Below are 14,035 nucleotides of genomic sequence, written 5' to 3' on the forward strand. Positions count from 1 at the left end.
ATATATATATATATATACCCTGTAATCAACATGACATAGGAAAATAGTGTTTCCATCGCTCCTCTCCTGGCCCCTCAGAAACACAAATATATTCATACAATGGAAGCAAATTCCAATTAATATCAGCGAGTTTGATCTTTACAAGTAAATAGGCCAATTTCATGGAGTTTAGCGGCCACATCTGAAGCCAGTTTTTTCATTTGTGCAGAAAATAGGTTTGCCGAAGCGTAACAGTGGTGTGAAAACACCTTTATCACCTCCCATAGTTGTTCTGAAGGGACTTTTAATCTGCGCTGCTAGTGCAGTATATTGTTGAATCCATGACATACCAAGATAGATACCCATGCAGTCTGTTAAAATAACACGATTGTAGGGCTGAGGAGAAAAAGAAGGAGACTCCCACTCTGTCTCTCTGTCTCTCTCTCTGTCTCTCTGTCTCGCTCTGTCTCTCTCTGTCTCTCTGTCTCTCTGTCTCTCTGTCTCTCTGTCTCTCTGTCTCTCTGTCTCTCTCTGTCTCTCTGTCTTTCTCTCTCTCTCTGTCTCTCTCTCTCTGTCTCTCTCTCTCTCTGTCTCTCTCATTCTCTGTCTCTCTCTCTCTCTCTCTCTCTCTCTCTCTCTCTCTCTCTCTCTCTCTCTCTCTCTCTCTCTCTCTCTCTCTCTCTCTCTCTAATCAGGCTGGGCGCCAATAGCCTCAACACAAGATGTAGGCGTCCTCTCTCCGATATAGTACACCACTTGGGCCCTGGTGAAAACGTATCCACTATAGTGGAAATAAGGTGGTGTTTTGGGACACAACCTTAAGCGATATCTTTGTGATGATGGAGATATCAAACTGAATATTTGTTCTCTGCCATCCACAGCGGCTAAAGGAGCTGAAGCAGAGAGAGTTTGCCCGGAATGTGGCCTCTAAAACCAGGAAGGATGAGAGGAAACAGGAGAGAGCACTCCAGAGGTTACATGAGCTGGCCGAACAACGCAGAGAGGTCCAATGGTGTGTATAGAAACCCAGTAACATACCTCCAGGATTTGGTTACAATCATTGGTCCAAGTACCTCTTGCCTACGGGATGTGATCTGTCACAGATCATGTTTAATAGTTCCTGACATTTAAAGCAGGCTAATAGTCACAAAGAACATCTTCTGGTTGTAAATGTTGACATTTTTGCTTTTAATCGGTTCGAATGGCATCATTTCAACCATCTTTTCCTGCTGGGTGTATTTATAATTCATCATTTCAACCTTCTTTTCCTGCTAGGTGTATTTATAATTCATCATTTCAACCATCTTTTCCTGCTGGGTGTATTTATAATTCATCATTTCAACCTTCTTTTCCTGCTGGGTGTATTTATAATTTATAATTTCAACCTTCTTTTCCTGCTGGGTGTATTTATAATTCATCATTTCAACCTTCTTTCCTGCTGGGTGTATTTATAATTCATCATTTCAACCTTCTTTTCCTGCTGGGTGTATTTATAATTCATCATTTCAACCTTCTTTTCCTGCTGGGTGTATTTATAATTCAAAATGTCAACCTTCTTGTCCTGCTGGGTGTATTTATAATTTCAACCTTCTTGTCCTGCTGGGTGTATTTATAATTTCAACCATCTTGTCCTGCTGGGTGTATTTATAATTTCAACCATCTTGTCGTGCTGGGTGTATTTATAATTTCAACCATCTTGTCCTGCTGGGTGTATTTATAATTTCAACCATCTTGTCCTGCTGGGTTTATTTCTAATTAATAATTTCAACCATCTTGTCCTGCTGGGTGTATTTATAATTTCAACCATCTTGTCCTGCTGGGTGTATTTATAATTTCAACCATCTTGTCCTGCTGGGTGTGTTTATAATTTATAATTTATAATTTCAATCTTCTTTTCCTGCTGGGTGTATTTATAATTCATCATTTCAATCTTCTTTTCCTGCTGGGTGTATTTATAATTTACAATTTCAACCTTCTTTCCTGCTGGGTGTATTTATAATTTATAATTTCAACCTTCTTTCCTGCTGGGTGTATTTATAATTTATAATTTCAACCTTCTTTCCTGCTGGGTGTATTTATAATTCATAATTTCAACCTTATTTTCCTGATGGGTGTATTTATAATTCAAAATGTCAACCTTCTTGTCCTGCTGGGTGTATTTATAATTCAAAATGTCAACCTTCTTGTCCTGCTGGGTGTATTTATAATTTCAACCTTCTTGTCCTGCTGGGTGTATTTATAATTTCAACCATCTTGTCCTGCTGGGTGTATTTATAATTTCAACCATCTTGTCCTGCTGGGTGTATTTATAATTTCAACCATCTTGTCCTGCTGGGTTTATTTCTAATTAATAATTTCAACCATCTTGTCCTGCTGGGTGTATTTATAATTTCAACCATCTTGCCCTGCTGGGTGTGTTTATAATTTATAATTTATAATTTCAATCTTCTTTTCCTGCTGGGTGTATTTATAATTCATCATTTCAATCTTCTTTTCCTGCTGGGTGTATATATAATTTATAATTTCAATCTTCTTTTCCTGCTGGGTGTATTTATAATTCATCATTTCAATCTTCTTTCCCTGCTAGGTGTATATATAATTTATAATTTCAACCTTCTTTCCTGCTAGGTGTATTTATAATTTATAATTTCAACCTTCTTTCCTGCTGGGTGTATTTATAATTTATAATTTCAACCTTCTTTCCTGCTAGGTGTATATATAATTTACAATTTCAACCTTCTTTCCTGCTGGGTGTATTTATAATTCATAATTTCAACCTTATTTTCCTGATGGGTGTATTTATAATTCAAAATGTCAACCTTCTTGTCCTGCTGGGTGTATTTATAATTCAAAATGTCAACCTTCTTGTCCTGCTGGGTGTATTTATAATTTCAACCTTCTTGTCCTGCTGGGTGTATTTATAATTTCAACCATCTTGTCCTGCTGGGTGTATTGATAATTTCAACCATCTTGTCCTGCTGGGTGTATTTATAATTTCAACCATCTTGTCCTGCTGGGTTTATTTCTAATTAATAATTTCAACCATCTTGTCCTGCTGGGTGTATTTATAATTTCAACCATCTTGTCCTGCTGGGTGTGTTTATAATTTATAATTTATAATTTCAATCTTCTTTTCCTGCTGGGTGTATTTATAATTCATCATTTCAACCTTCTTTCCCTGCTGGGTGTATATATAATTTATAATTTCAACCTTCTTTTCCTGCTGGGTGTATTAATAATTCATCATTTCAACCTTCTTTCCCTGCTAGGTGTATATATAATTTATAATTTCAACCTTCTTTTCCTGCTGGGTGTATTTATAATTTATAATTTCAACCTTCTTTCCTGCTGGGTGTATTTATAATTTATAATTTCAACCTTCTTTTCCTGCTGGGTGTATTTATAATTTATAATTTCAACCTTCTTTTCCTGCTGGGTGTATTTATAATTTATAATTTCAACCTTCTTTTCCTGCTGGGTGTATTTATAATTTATAATTTCAACCTTCTTTCCTGCTGGGTGTATTTATAATTTATAATTTCAACCTTCTTTCCTGCTGGGTGTATTTATAATTTATAATTTCAACCTTCTTTTCCTGCTGGGTGTATTTATAATTTATAATTTCAACCTTCTTTTCCTGCTGGGTGTATTTATAATTTATAATTTCAACCTTCTTTTCCTGCTGGGTGTATTTATAATTTATAATTTCAACCTTCTTTCCTGCTGGGTGTATTTATAATTCATAATTTCAACCTTCTTTCCTGCTGGGTGTATTTATAATTTATAATTTCAACCTTCTTTTCCTGCTGGGTGTATTTATAATTTATAATTTCAACCTTCTTTTCCTGCTGGGTGTATTTATAATTTATAATTTCAACCTTCTTGTCCTGATGGGTGTATTTATAATTCAAAATGTCAACCTTCTTGTCCTGCTGGGTGTATTTATAATTCAAAATGTCAACCTTCTTGTCCTGCTGGGTGTATTTATAATTTCAACCTTCTTGTCCTGCTGGGTGTATTTATAATTTCAACCATCTTGTCCTGCTGGGTGTATTTATAATTTCAACCATCTTGTCCTGCTGGGTGTATTTATAATTTCAACCATCTTGTCCTGCTGGGTTTATTTCTAATTAATAATTTCAACCATCTTATCCTGCTGGGTGTATTTATAATTTCAACCATCTTGTCCTGCTGGGTGTGTTTATAATTTATAATTTATAATTTCAATCTTCTTTTCCTGCTGGGTGTATTTATAATTTCAACCATCTTGTCCTGCTGGGTGTATTTATAATTTCAACCATCTTGGTTACACTCTAAAAAGAAAAGGTTCTTAAGGTATCCCTTAGGGGTTCTGCAAACGTTGGGGAACTGTTGGGGAACCTTCATACAGGCGAAGTCAGAAGTTTACATACACTTAGATTCAGTCTCTCTCTGTCTCTCTGTCTCTCTGTCTCTCTCTCTGTCTCTCTCTCTCTGTCTCTCTGTAAACTGTTGGGGAACCTTCATACAGGTAAAGTCAGAAGTTTACATACACTTAGGTTGGAGTCATTAAAACTAGTTTTCAACCACTCCACAAATGTCTTGTTAACAAACTATAGTTTTGGCAAGTCGGTTAGGACATCTACTTTGTGCATGATGCCAGTAATATTTCCAACAATTGTTTACAGACAGATTATTTAACTTATAATTCCCTGTATCACAATTCCAGTGGGTCAGAAGTTTACATACACTAAGTTGACTGTGTCTTTAAACAGCTTGGAAAATTCCAGAAAATTATGTCATGGCTTTAGAAGCTTCTGATAGGCTAATTGACATCATTTGAGTCAATTGGAGGTGTACCTGGGGATGTATTTCAAGGCCTACCTTCAAACTCAGTGCCTCTTCGCGAAGTCATGGGAAAATCAAAGGAAATAAACCAAGATCTCAAAAAACAAATGTAGACCTCCACAAGTCTGGTTCATCCTTGGGAGCAATTTCCAAACGCCTGAAGGTACCACGTTCATCTGTACAAACAATAGTACGCAAGTATAAACACCATGGGACATCGCAGCTGTCAAACCACTCAGGAAGGAGATGCATTCTGTCTCCTAGAGATGAATGTACTTTGGTGTGAAAAGTGCAAATCAATCCCAGAACAACAGCAAAGGACTTTTTGAAGATGCTGGAGGAAACAGGTACAAAATATCTAAATCCACAGTAAAATCCTACATCGACAACCTGAAAGGCCGCTCAGCAAGGAAAAAGCCACTACTCCCAAACCGCCATAAAAAAAGCCAGACTAGGGTTTGCTACCTCACATGTAATTGTTGTACTGTATGTTTTTAAAGCTTTGTACATTTTTTTAATTTTACCTTTATTTAACTAGGCACGTCAGTTAAGAATAAATTATTATTTTCAATGACAGCCTAGGAATTTAAAAAAAAATCTAAATTTGAGGTAAACTCCCAAGAGTCCCAAGTCCAATGGGTATATCCTCTGGGGTGTTGATGTTAATGTGTTGATGTTCTCCGTATCCATAGTGACTGGAAGGGTTTCCTGTTCTATTCATCAGAGGTGTAGGGAGAGTGATGTCTGTGAATCCATTTTCTTTATTTTTTTAATTATACAGATGTTTAACAAAACATGCATACGACAGTATTCCCATTTAGTTTTTTTTTGTGATAACTTATTTATGTAACTAGGCACGTCAGTTAAAATAACAAATTCTTATTTTCAATGACGGCCTAGGAACAGTGGGTTAACTGGTCTAGGAACAGTGGGTTAACTGGTCTAGGAACAGTGGGTTAACTGGTCTAGGAACAGTGGGTTAACTGGTCTAGGAGCAGTGGGTTAACTGGTCTAGGAACAGTGGGTTAACTGGTCTAGGAACAGTGGGTTAACTGGTCTAGGAACAGTGGGTTAACTGGTCTAGGAACAGTGGGTTAACTGGTCTAGGAACAGTGGGTTAACTGGCCTAGGAACAGTGGGTTAACTGGCCTAGGAACAGTGGGTTAACTGGTCTAGGAACAGTGGGTTAACTGGTCTAGGAACAGTGGGTTAACTGGTCTAGGAACAGTGGGTTAACTGGTCTAGGAACAGTGGGTTAACTGGTCTAGGAACAGTGGGTTAACTGGTCTAGGAACAGTGGGTTAACTGGTCTAGGAACAGTGGGTTAACTGGTCTAGGAACAGTGGGTTAACTGGTCTAGGAACAGTGGGTTAACTGGTCTAGGAACAGTGGGTTAACTGGTCTAGGAACAGTGGGTTAACTGGCCTAGGAACAGTGGGTTAACTGGTCTAGGAACAGTGGGTTAACTGGTCTAGGAACAGTGGGTTAACCGGTCTAGGAACAGTGGGTTAACCGGTCTAGGAACAGTGGGTTAACTGGTCTAGGAACAGTGGGTTAACTGGTCTAGGAACAGTGGGTTAACTGGTCTAGGAACAGTGGGTTAACTGGTCTAGGAACAATGGGTTAACTGGCCTAGGAACAGTGGGTTAACTGGTCTAGGAGCAGTGGGTTAACTGGTCTAGGAGCAGTGGGTTAACTGGTCTAGGAACAGTGGGTTAACTGGTCTAGGAACAGTGGGTTAACTGGTCTAGGAACAGTGGGTTAACTGGTCTAGGAACAGTGGGTTAACTGGTCTAGGAACAGTGGGTTAACTGGTCTAGGAACAGTGGGTTAACTGGCCTAGGAACAGTGGGTTAACTGCCTTGTTCATGGGGTAGAACAACATATTTTTACCTTGTCAGCTCGGGGGATTCAGCCGCCCCTGACTATAGTGGTTTTCATGAACATCCCTTGTCGATAATGTATACATCTATGGGATATTCATTGAAGAGGTAAGGGAGGAAGATGGTACATGTGATCTGCATAACAGACCTTTGTTTAACTCCTCATACCTGCAGACACAGACGCAAAGTGAGTCATCTGCACCAGAATACAGCTACCCTTCAACATATTCTTACCTCTTTGTTGATAGATATCCGTTGAATTGTGTCCATTTTCTGTTTTAGAAAGATTTGCACAAATTGGAAAATATATATATGGAATTATCATGAAACAATATACATTTAGATCATACAAAGGACAAACCTTAAATAGAGGAGAGCTTTATTAAATTGTTTGCACTCATGTGCCTGCATCTGCTGTCCTTTCAAATGTAAATCCAAATGTTTCAGTTGTGCAATTCCTTCAAGAACCCACCCCCACCCCACCTACTAAGGAGGTTCCTCGATGAACCGTACCTCCTAACCTGTTGGGGGAAATTGTCAGTGCCAAGAAACCTAAGGTTCTTCAAAGAACTTTGAGGATCAAAGAAGAACCCTTGTTGAACCCCTCATTTTTTTTAGAGTGTTGAAGAAGATAAATAAATAAACTGTAAAAAAATAAATATGTTTTCATATACTGGATACACTGTATAATTGAAGTGTACGCTGCAGTCGTCTAGGGTCCTTGCTGAAGTATATCCACATGAATCATGAGCATTAACATCCTTGAGGGATTTGCACGTAACAACGGAGTAACATGCACGTATAAACACGGACTTACTCGCTGATATTCATTCAAATGTTTTATTTTTCTATTTCAGCGCTCCGGGCAGTGGCCCCAAGTTCAAGTCTACTACTGTAGCAGTGGACGCCAGCTGCAGAGAGAGCCGTACTGATGGACTGTCAGGAGAGAGCCACAACTCCACCGTGCTGGAGACCGGCACCCACAACCACACCACAGGCACCAGCACTGGCCTGGCCTCCAACAGCAAGACCCAGCAGACATCGTACTGGCCCTACAACGGCAAGGCCATGAAACAAACTTACAAAAGGCACAAAATCGCCTTCTCGTTCTCATTCCCAAAGAAAGCATTGGTGAAGCTGGATTCTGCAGCGGCTGTGTTCTGTGAGAACACGGAGGAGGGTTCCAAAGAACGTACCGGAACACGGAAGCTCAGAATTCCCCTCGTTGAGCTGAACGTCCCTGTTTCAACCACTGCAGAGGAGAAAGGACGGGGTTTTGCGGGTGTGGAGATTAACGGCACTAAGCCTGGTGATCTTAGCCCTGACGGTGTTAGTGAGGGGAGCCAGAAGTCATCAGATACACTGTCCAGGTCTGACATCCCCATGCCTCCACAGGCATCACATCTGTATTCTGTGCTGGTTAACTCGGAGGATATCGCCAGACATTATGTGTCCTCTGTCTCCCAATTACCTGCATCCCTTTGTCACATTCCCCTAGATGACCCAGACACAGTATTAGATACACAGAACTCTGAGGAAACTCAGAGAAACGGCTCAACAGAGGCTGAACCGGAAACAAGCAAACAGCAACAAGTTCATAAAGTAGAAAGGAGTGTCTCAGGGGAAGAAAACCTCTCCATTAGCAGTTCTGATGGTCCCCCTGAGAACGTCTCCTCCTCCTCCTCTCAGTCCTCTGAGCGTCCTGGGACTGCGAGAGAGAAAGGAGAAGACAGTACGGTGGTGGTGAAGACCCTGTCGGGTCCTTTCACCAAGCCCAGTCAGCCGTTCTTCTCTGTGCTCAGCAAAGATGGATACACTGTTCTCCAATGGCCTTCAGAGATGCTGACCTTCACCAGGACAGAGCCCCGTCTCTCCTACAGCTGCAATCCACTCCATTTTGACTTTAAGGCCTCGCAGCAGAGCAGGGCGAATGTTCGTACTGGTGACAGTCAGAGTAAGACGGAGCCGAGGATATCCGAGGCGTTGTGTATCGGCTCAACCTCTGTCTGTTCTGAGGAACTAATAGACAACAAAAGGCACAACAAAGAGGCCTATCATATCCCTATCAGAGATGACAGAGAGACAGTGGAGAGGAAGGATTGTCTAATATGTGATCACCACATGAGTGACATAGACACAGAGAGCTGCAGCTTGCAACTGAAGAGACACGGCAGAGTCTACAGCAGTGGTAAATCTAGTAGTCAGTCAAAAGATCAGACTGGCAAGAGAGCAGCAGGCATCAAGAAATGGAAATCCAGAGACCGGCGCCATTACAGGAGCCACAAGAAGAAGAAGAGAAGGAGAAGGAGAAGGAGGAGAGGAGGATATGAGGAAGAGAGGCACAGAGAGACTGAGACGGATGGAGGTGTGGAGAGCGATGCAGAGAAATGCAACAAATTCCAGAGGCAGTCAGAGTGTCGGGAAGGACTTGATAGCCAATTTAGAGGCACCACTTCACAGCCATTAGAGAAGTCAAAGCAATCAGCTCAAAATCAGGCTGACAGCGGCCACACTGCTCCCTCTGCCACAGAGGACAGGGAGAGAGAGAGGGTGAAAAGAGAGAGGGAGGATAGAGGGGGGGAGGAGAGAGAGGGGGAGGAGAGAGAGGGGGACGAGAGAGAGGGGGAGGAGAGGGAGAGGGAGGAGAGGGAGAAAGAGAGAAGCAGACAGGAAACAGCAGGCAGTGTAAACGGATCAGCGGGCAGCCTCAGTCTCTGTGATGAGGGCGCCACGGATTCTGAAAAGGTGTTCGGGAGCGACGGCAGGAGAGACCCAGTCGATCCATCGACTGAACAGAGAAACGCTGCAGGACACGGCTCACAGAGCCACGACAAACCCTGCACAGAGAACCCTGCTGGGGCTGTTAGACAAAACCGAACCATGGCGATGACACATCTGTCACCACAAAGCCCAGGGACCATTACCCAAAAACCAAGCATGACTAAATCCCTTTCACCAGAGAGCTGTGGTAAAGACTGTTGTATCGGTCAATCGTTGAGAAGGAAGCGGACAGCATCATCTTTGCTTGATGCTGTTGAGCAAGGCCCTGACCATCAGGTCCCATGCACCAAGTGTCAGTCACCTGTAATGCTAGAGCCCAATGGGCCAGATGGTTCAATGGTTGAGGGGGGGTCCTCTTGGTCTGTCTGTGTTTCCTGTGGTGGGGCGGGGAGACAGAGGAAGAGACAGAGAGGGGACAGTTATGCTCCTCACATCTCAGACCCTCCTGTAGGTCACAATGTTCACATCTCAGACCTTCCTGTAGGTCACAATGTTCACATCTCAGACCTTCCTGTAGGTCACAATGTTCACATCTCAGACCTTCCTGTAGGTCACAATGTTCACATCTCAGACCTTCCTGTAGGTCACAATGTTCACATCTCAGACCTTCCTGTAGGTCACAATGTTCACATCTCAGACCTTCCTGTAGGTCATAATGTTCACATCTCAGACCTTCCTGTAGGTCACAATGTTCACATCTCAGACCTTCCTGTAGGTCACAATGTTCACATGGCAGAACCTCCTGTGGATGTAAAGTCTGATGACAGATGTAAGATGAACATCCAGAATCTAATGAATACAGATGTAGAATACTCTGTTATTAAAGGTCCACTGGCCAGCTGTAGTGCCCTGAGTCAGCCAGCTATAGAGCACAGCAGTAAGCCAATGGGAGGCTCTCCTCGGCTCCAGATTCAGAACAGTGTTCCCAGCATCAAAGAAGACAGTTCTTCCTCTCTACCTGGGCCTGTACAAGATCCCCCAAATCACCCAGAAATAATCAGTATTACTAATGAAAATAAAAACATCACTATTTGTCTCCAAAACTCTCCCAATGTTTCTCTCCCGATCATGGTACATAATCTAGAAATGGGCAACAATGGAGAAGATTGTATAACAAGACAAACAGTGACAGTAGCAGCTCACGTCAGTCCACTGGGTGCGAGAGAGATCACCCCTTCAATCATTACTCCACAGAGGTTTCAGATACAGAATACGGGCCCGGACAAGTCCTGTCAGCATAGTTTCCAGAGCTACCCCAACCGCCAGAGGTGCCACAGCCCCCAGCCTCCCCAGGGTCATACCCAGCACCAGAGGTGTTATCCTGGGATTAGGGTTAATGACGAGACGGGGATCAGGGAGGGCCTGAGGCCAGGAGGCCTTAACATTACAGGCAGCCTGTGTAGTCCCTATCATAGACCAGCTAGCCCCTACCACAATCACAGACCTCCGAGTTTCCATCCGCAGCACCCGTCTGACGGCATGGAGAAACACCACTGTGTCATTCAAATCCAGACCCATAGACACATCCTCCATCACCATCGGCAACACCAGGTGTTCCCAGGGAAGATGAAGCCTGTCCTGCCTGGGTCTCCTGTCCCCATGTCTCCCTCCTGTCCTCCCATGCTCCACCCCGTCCACCTGTCTCCCGTGCCTAACGGGTCCATCACCATCCAACACACCATTCTCCACCACCAGCACCACCATGCCTACCACCATGCAGCCTTCCTGCCCCCTCATCCCCAGCCCCCTCTCTTCCCCCAGGTCCTGCCAGTCCCAGTCAGCCGCCGGCCTATGGGAGCGGATATGTGTCCCCCTGGACCTTCTCCCTTTCTTACCTCAACACCGCATCTCTCTGTTGTGGCCCCGCCCAGTTTACACCACCACCCGATGGCAGTGACGTTCCACGCCATGCCCCGCCCAACCATGTTCCCTCCCTCGATGCTTCAGTCACACCCACATCCCACCGTCATCCCACTGCAGCCCATGTTTTAAGACATCACATCCCCAGTGCAGCCCATGTTTTAAGACATCACATCCCCAGTGCAGCCCATGTTTTAAGACATTGTATCCCCACTTGCAGCCCATGTTTTAAGACATTGTATCCCCACTTGCAGCCCATGTTTTAAGACATTGTATCGCCACTTGCAGCCCATGTTTTAAGACATTGTATCCCCACTTGCAGCCCATGTTTTAAGACATTGTATCCCCACTGCAGACTATTTCAATCATGTTTCCTTTTGTTGCTTCCAACAAAACATGTAATTTACTTCCAGCTCATACTTTTTTCCCATGTAGTTACGTCATTATCTTCCTGTAACATCCAACCCTGTTTTATCAGTGGAAAGGCTTCTGTAGTATTCAGAGTGATAAGTGCTTTTCATGAATACTGTACTAGACAGAAATATTTCCTTTAGAGAGACAATCAAGCATAACTAAAGAATTAAGACGTGTGTGTGTGCACATTTAAAAATAAACAGTCTGATGTAGAAACTGTCCCAGGCAGATTCATTATTAAAGTCTGTGGTATTCTATAGTCTGTTGTTTTTATTTTTTTTGCCAGTCAAGTGCTTCAATAGTCTACCTTTGGGCATTTTAATGCAATTCTAGTTCAATTAAACATGAACACACACACACACAATAAAGTGTTGTATCTGGTGTAATAGCACGTGTCGATGACGTTCACTCTACATTCATTTGCTTTCCTAAATGATGACAAATCATTCCTGTAACATTTACCCCTGAGTTGATCCAGATCCTACAGTATAAAGTTATTTTTTTTGTTTTTAAATGTCCTAAAATGTGTTTTTTTTTGTTGCATCTGACTCTAAAATTAATTTAGACCACTCTATTTTTATTAATTTATTTTATTTTATTTTATTTATTTATTCATTCTATTTTACAGCCATCCCTCCTTAGTTCCTGAACAAGAAACACAACTAATACGGTCGGTTCTGATGACTTCGATGTTACACGTCTTCATATTTGACATAAATGTTGACCCCTTTCTGATTCAGAAGTAGGATAGCAAAGACAAAAAATGGGTTCAAATGTCTAATCAACTAGTTTTCTTTTGTATAAAACATGACCTAAGTGTCTTTATAATCACAATTTAAAAAAAACACACAAAAAAACACAGATTTGACATGTATACCTGGTTACCGTGTGGTTTCAAGCCTCTCCATAGGTCTTCATGTAGCTGTAATACAGTAGATATATATACACTCCCCTACGTATTTCTTTGGACAGTGAAGCTAAAACAAATGTGTGTGGCTCTGTACCGCAGCATTTTGGATTTCAGATATAAAAATAATAAAAAATAAATAAAATGTTTATATGAGACGACCGTACAGAATGTCACCTTTAATTTTGAAGGTGTGTTGATACTGTTTAGAAAGGCATCCATTTTAATGGATTGTAAATCTAGTTCCTCCATTTTTTAAAGGTGCCATAAGTATTTGGACAAATTCACTTAAAGTGTATTACATTTTGTTTTTGTCAAAGGAATGAATGGTCAATAATGTGTTGTGTCATTTTTGGAGTGACTTTTATTGTAAATGAGAGTAAAATATGTTTCCTGAACACCACTAACATTAATAATATCTATGCTATCCTTGATTATGCACGAATCATGAATTATTCATGAGTGAATCATGAATAATGATGACTAAAAAAAGTGACAAAAAATCATAACCCCCTAAACACTCATCATTATTCATGATTGTCTGTTTAGTTTTATATTTTACCTTTATTTAACAAGGCAAGTCTGTCTGAGAACAAATTCTTATTTACAATGACGGCCTACACAGGCCAAATCTGGACGGCGCTGGGTCAATTGTGTGCCGCCCTATGGGACTCCCAATCACGGCCGGTTGTGATACAGCCCGGAATCGAACCAGGGTGTCTGTAGTGACGCCTCGAGCACTGAGATGCAGTGCCTTTAGACCGTTGCGCCACTCGGGAGCGCACAAAAATCACGGTAGCATCCACATTACTGTCGACATTTTCAGAAACATGTTTTATTCTTTCAACAACGACAACAACAAAAGTGAACAAAATGACCCAATGCATCATTTACCATTCATTTCTATCGGCCACAACATAATCTGAAAAAACGCCACCCAAAAACAAACATCAAAATGCATATAAACAAGTTAGTAGAGACACAAGCTCGATGCAGTCATTGTGTGATAGCAATATGGGATCAAATGCTCAACTTTTGACCCCCCCCCCCCCCCCCCCCCCCCCAAAAAAAAAATGTAATACAAATTTGTAGAAATACTTTATTTAAGACACCTTTCAAATGAGAGGGGCGTGATACATGAATAACTTTGATTAACTTCTACACGGTTTATAAACAAACATGTTTAAACATAGCACCTTCTGTACTGTCGCTTCTTGTAAAACAGTTCATCTATAAGAGACAAATTAAAAGTAAAAGCTTCACTGTCCAGATCAATACGTAAGGGAGCGTAGCTGTTGCCCGGGATTTAAAAAAAACTGTCCTACCATTCTGTAATATAATTAATTCCACTTGCTCTGAGAAAAAGAAGACATGTTGTAAATTA

At 41.6% G+C, this 14,035-nt stretch overlaps 1 protein-coding gene across 1 annotated transcript in view; it reads left to right on the forward strand.

Moving 5' to 3' along the window:
• The window catches only part of LOC110520659 (uncharacterized), a 141,173-nt gene extending 127,474 nt beyond the window's left edge, over positions 1 to 13,699 (forward strand). Inside the window, exons 3-4 of the mRNA XM_090230473.1 lie at positions 861 to 991; positions 7,547 to 13,699. Coding sequence (XP_090086599.1) covers positions 861 to 991; positions 7,547 to 11,462 — 4,047 coding nt within the window. The 3' untranslated portion in view covers positions 11,463 to 13,699. The remainder of the gene's footprint in view (positions 1 to 860; positions 992 to 7,546) is intronic.
• Positions 13,700 to 14,035: the final 336 nt, after the last annotated feature.

Source organism: Oncorhynchus mykiss, chromosome 3 (assembly GCF_057628025.1).
Source record: "Oncorhynchus mykiss isolate SJ-2025 chromosome 3, ASM5762802v1, whole genome shotgun sequence".
Lineage (NCBI taxonomy): Eukaryota > Metazoa > Chordata > Actinopteri > Salmoniformes > Salmonidae > Oncorhynchus > Oncorhynchus mykiss.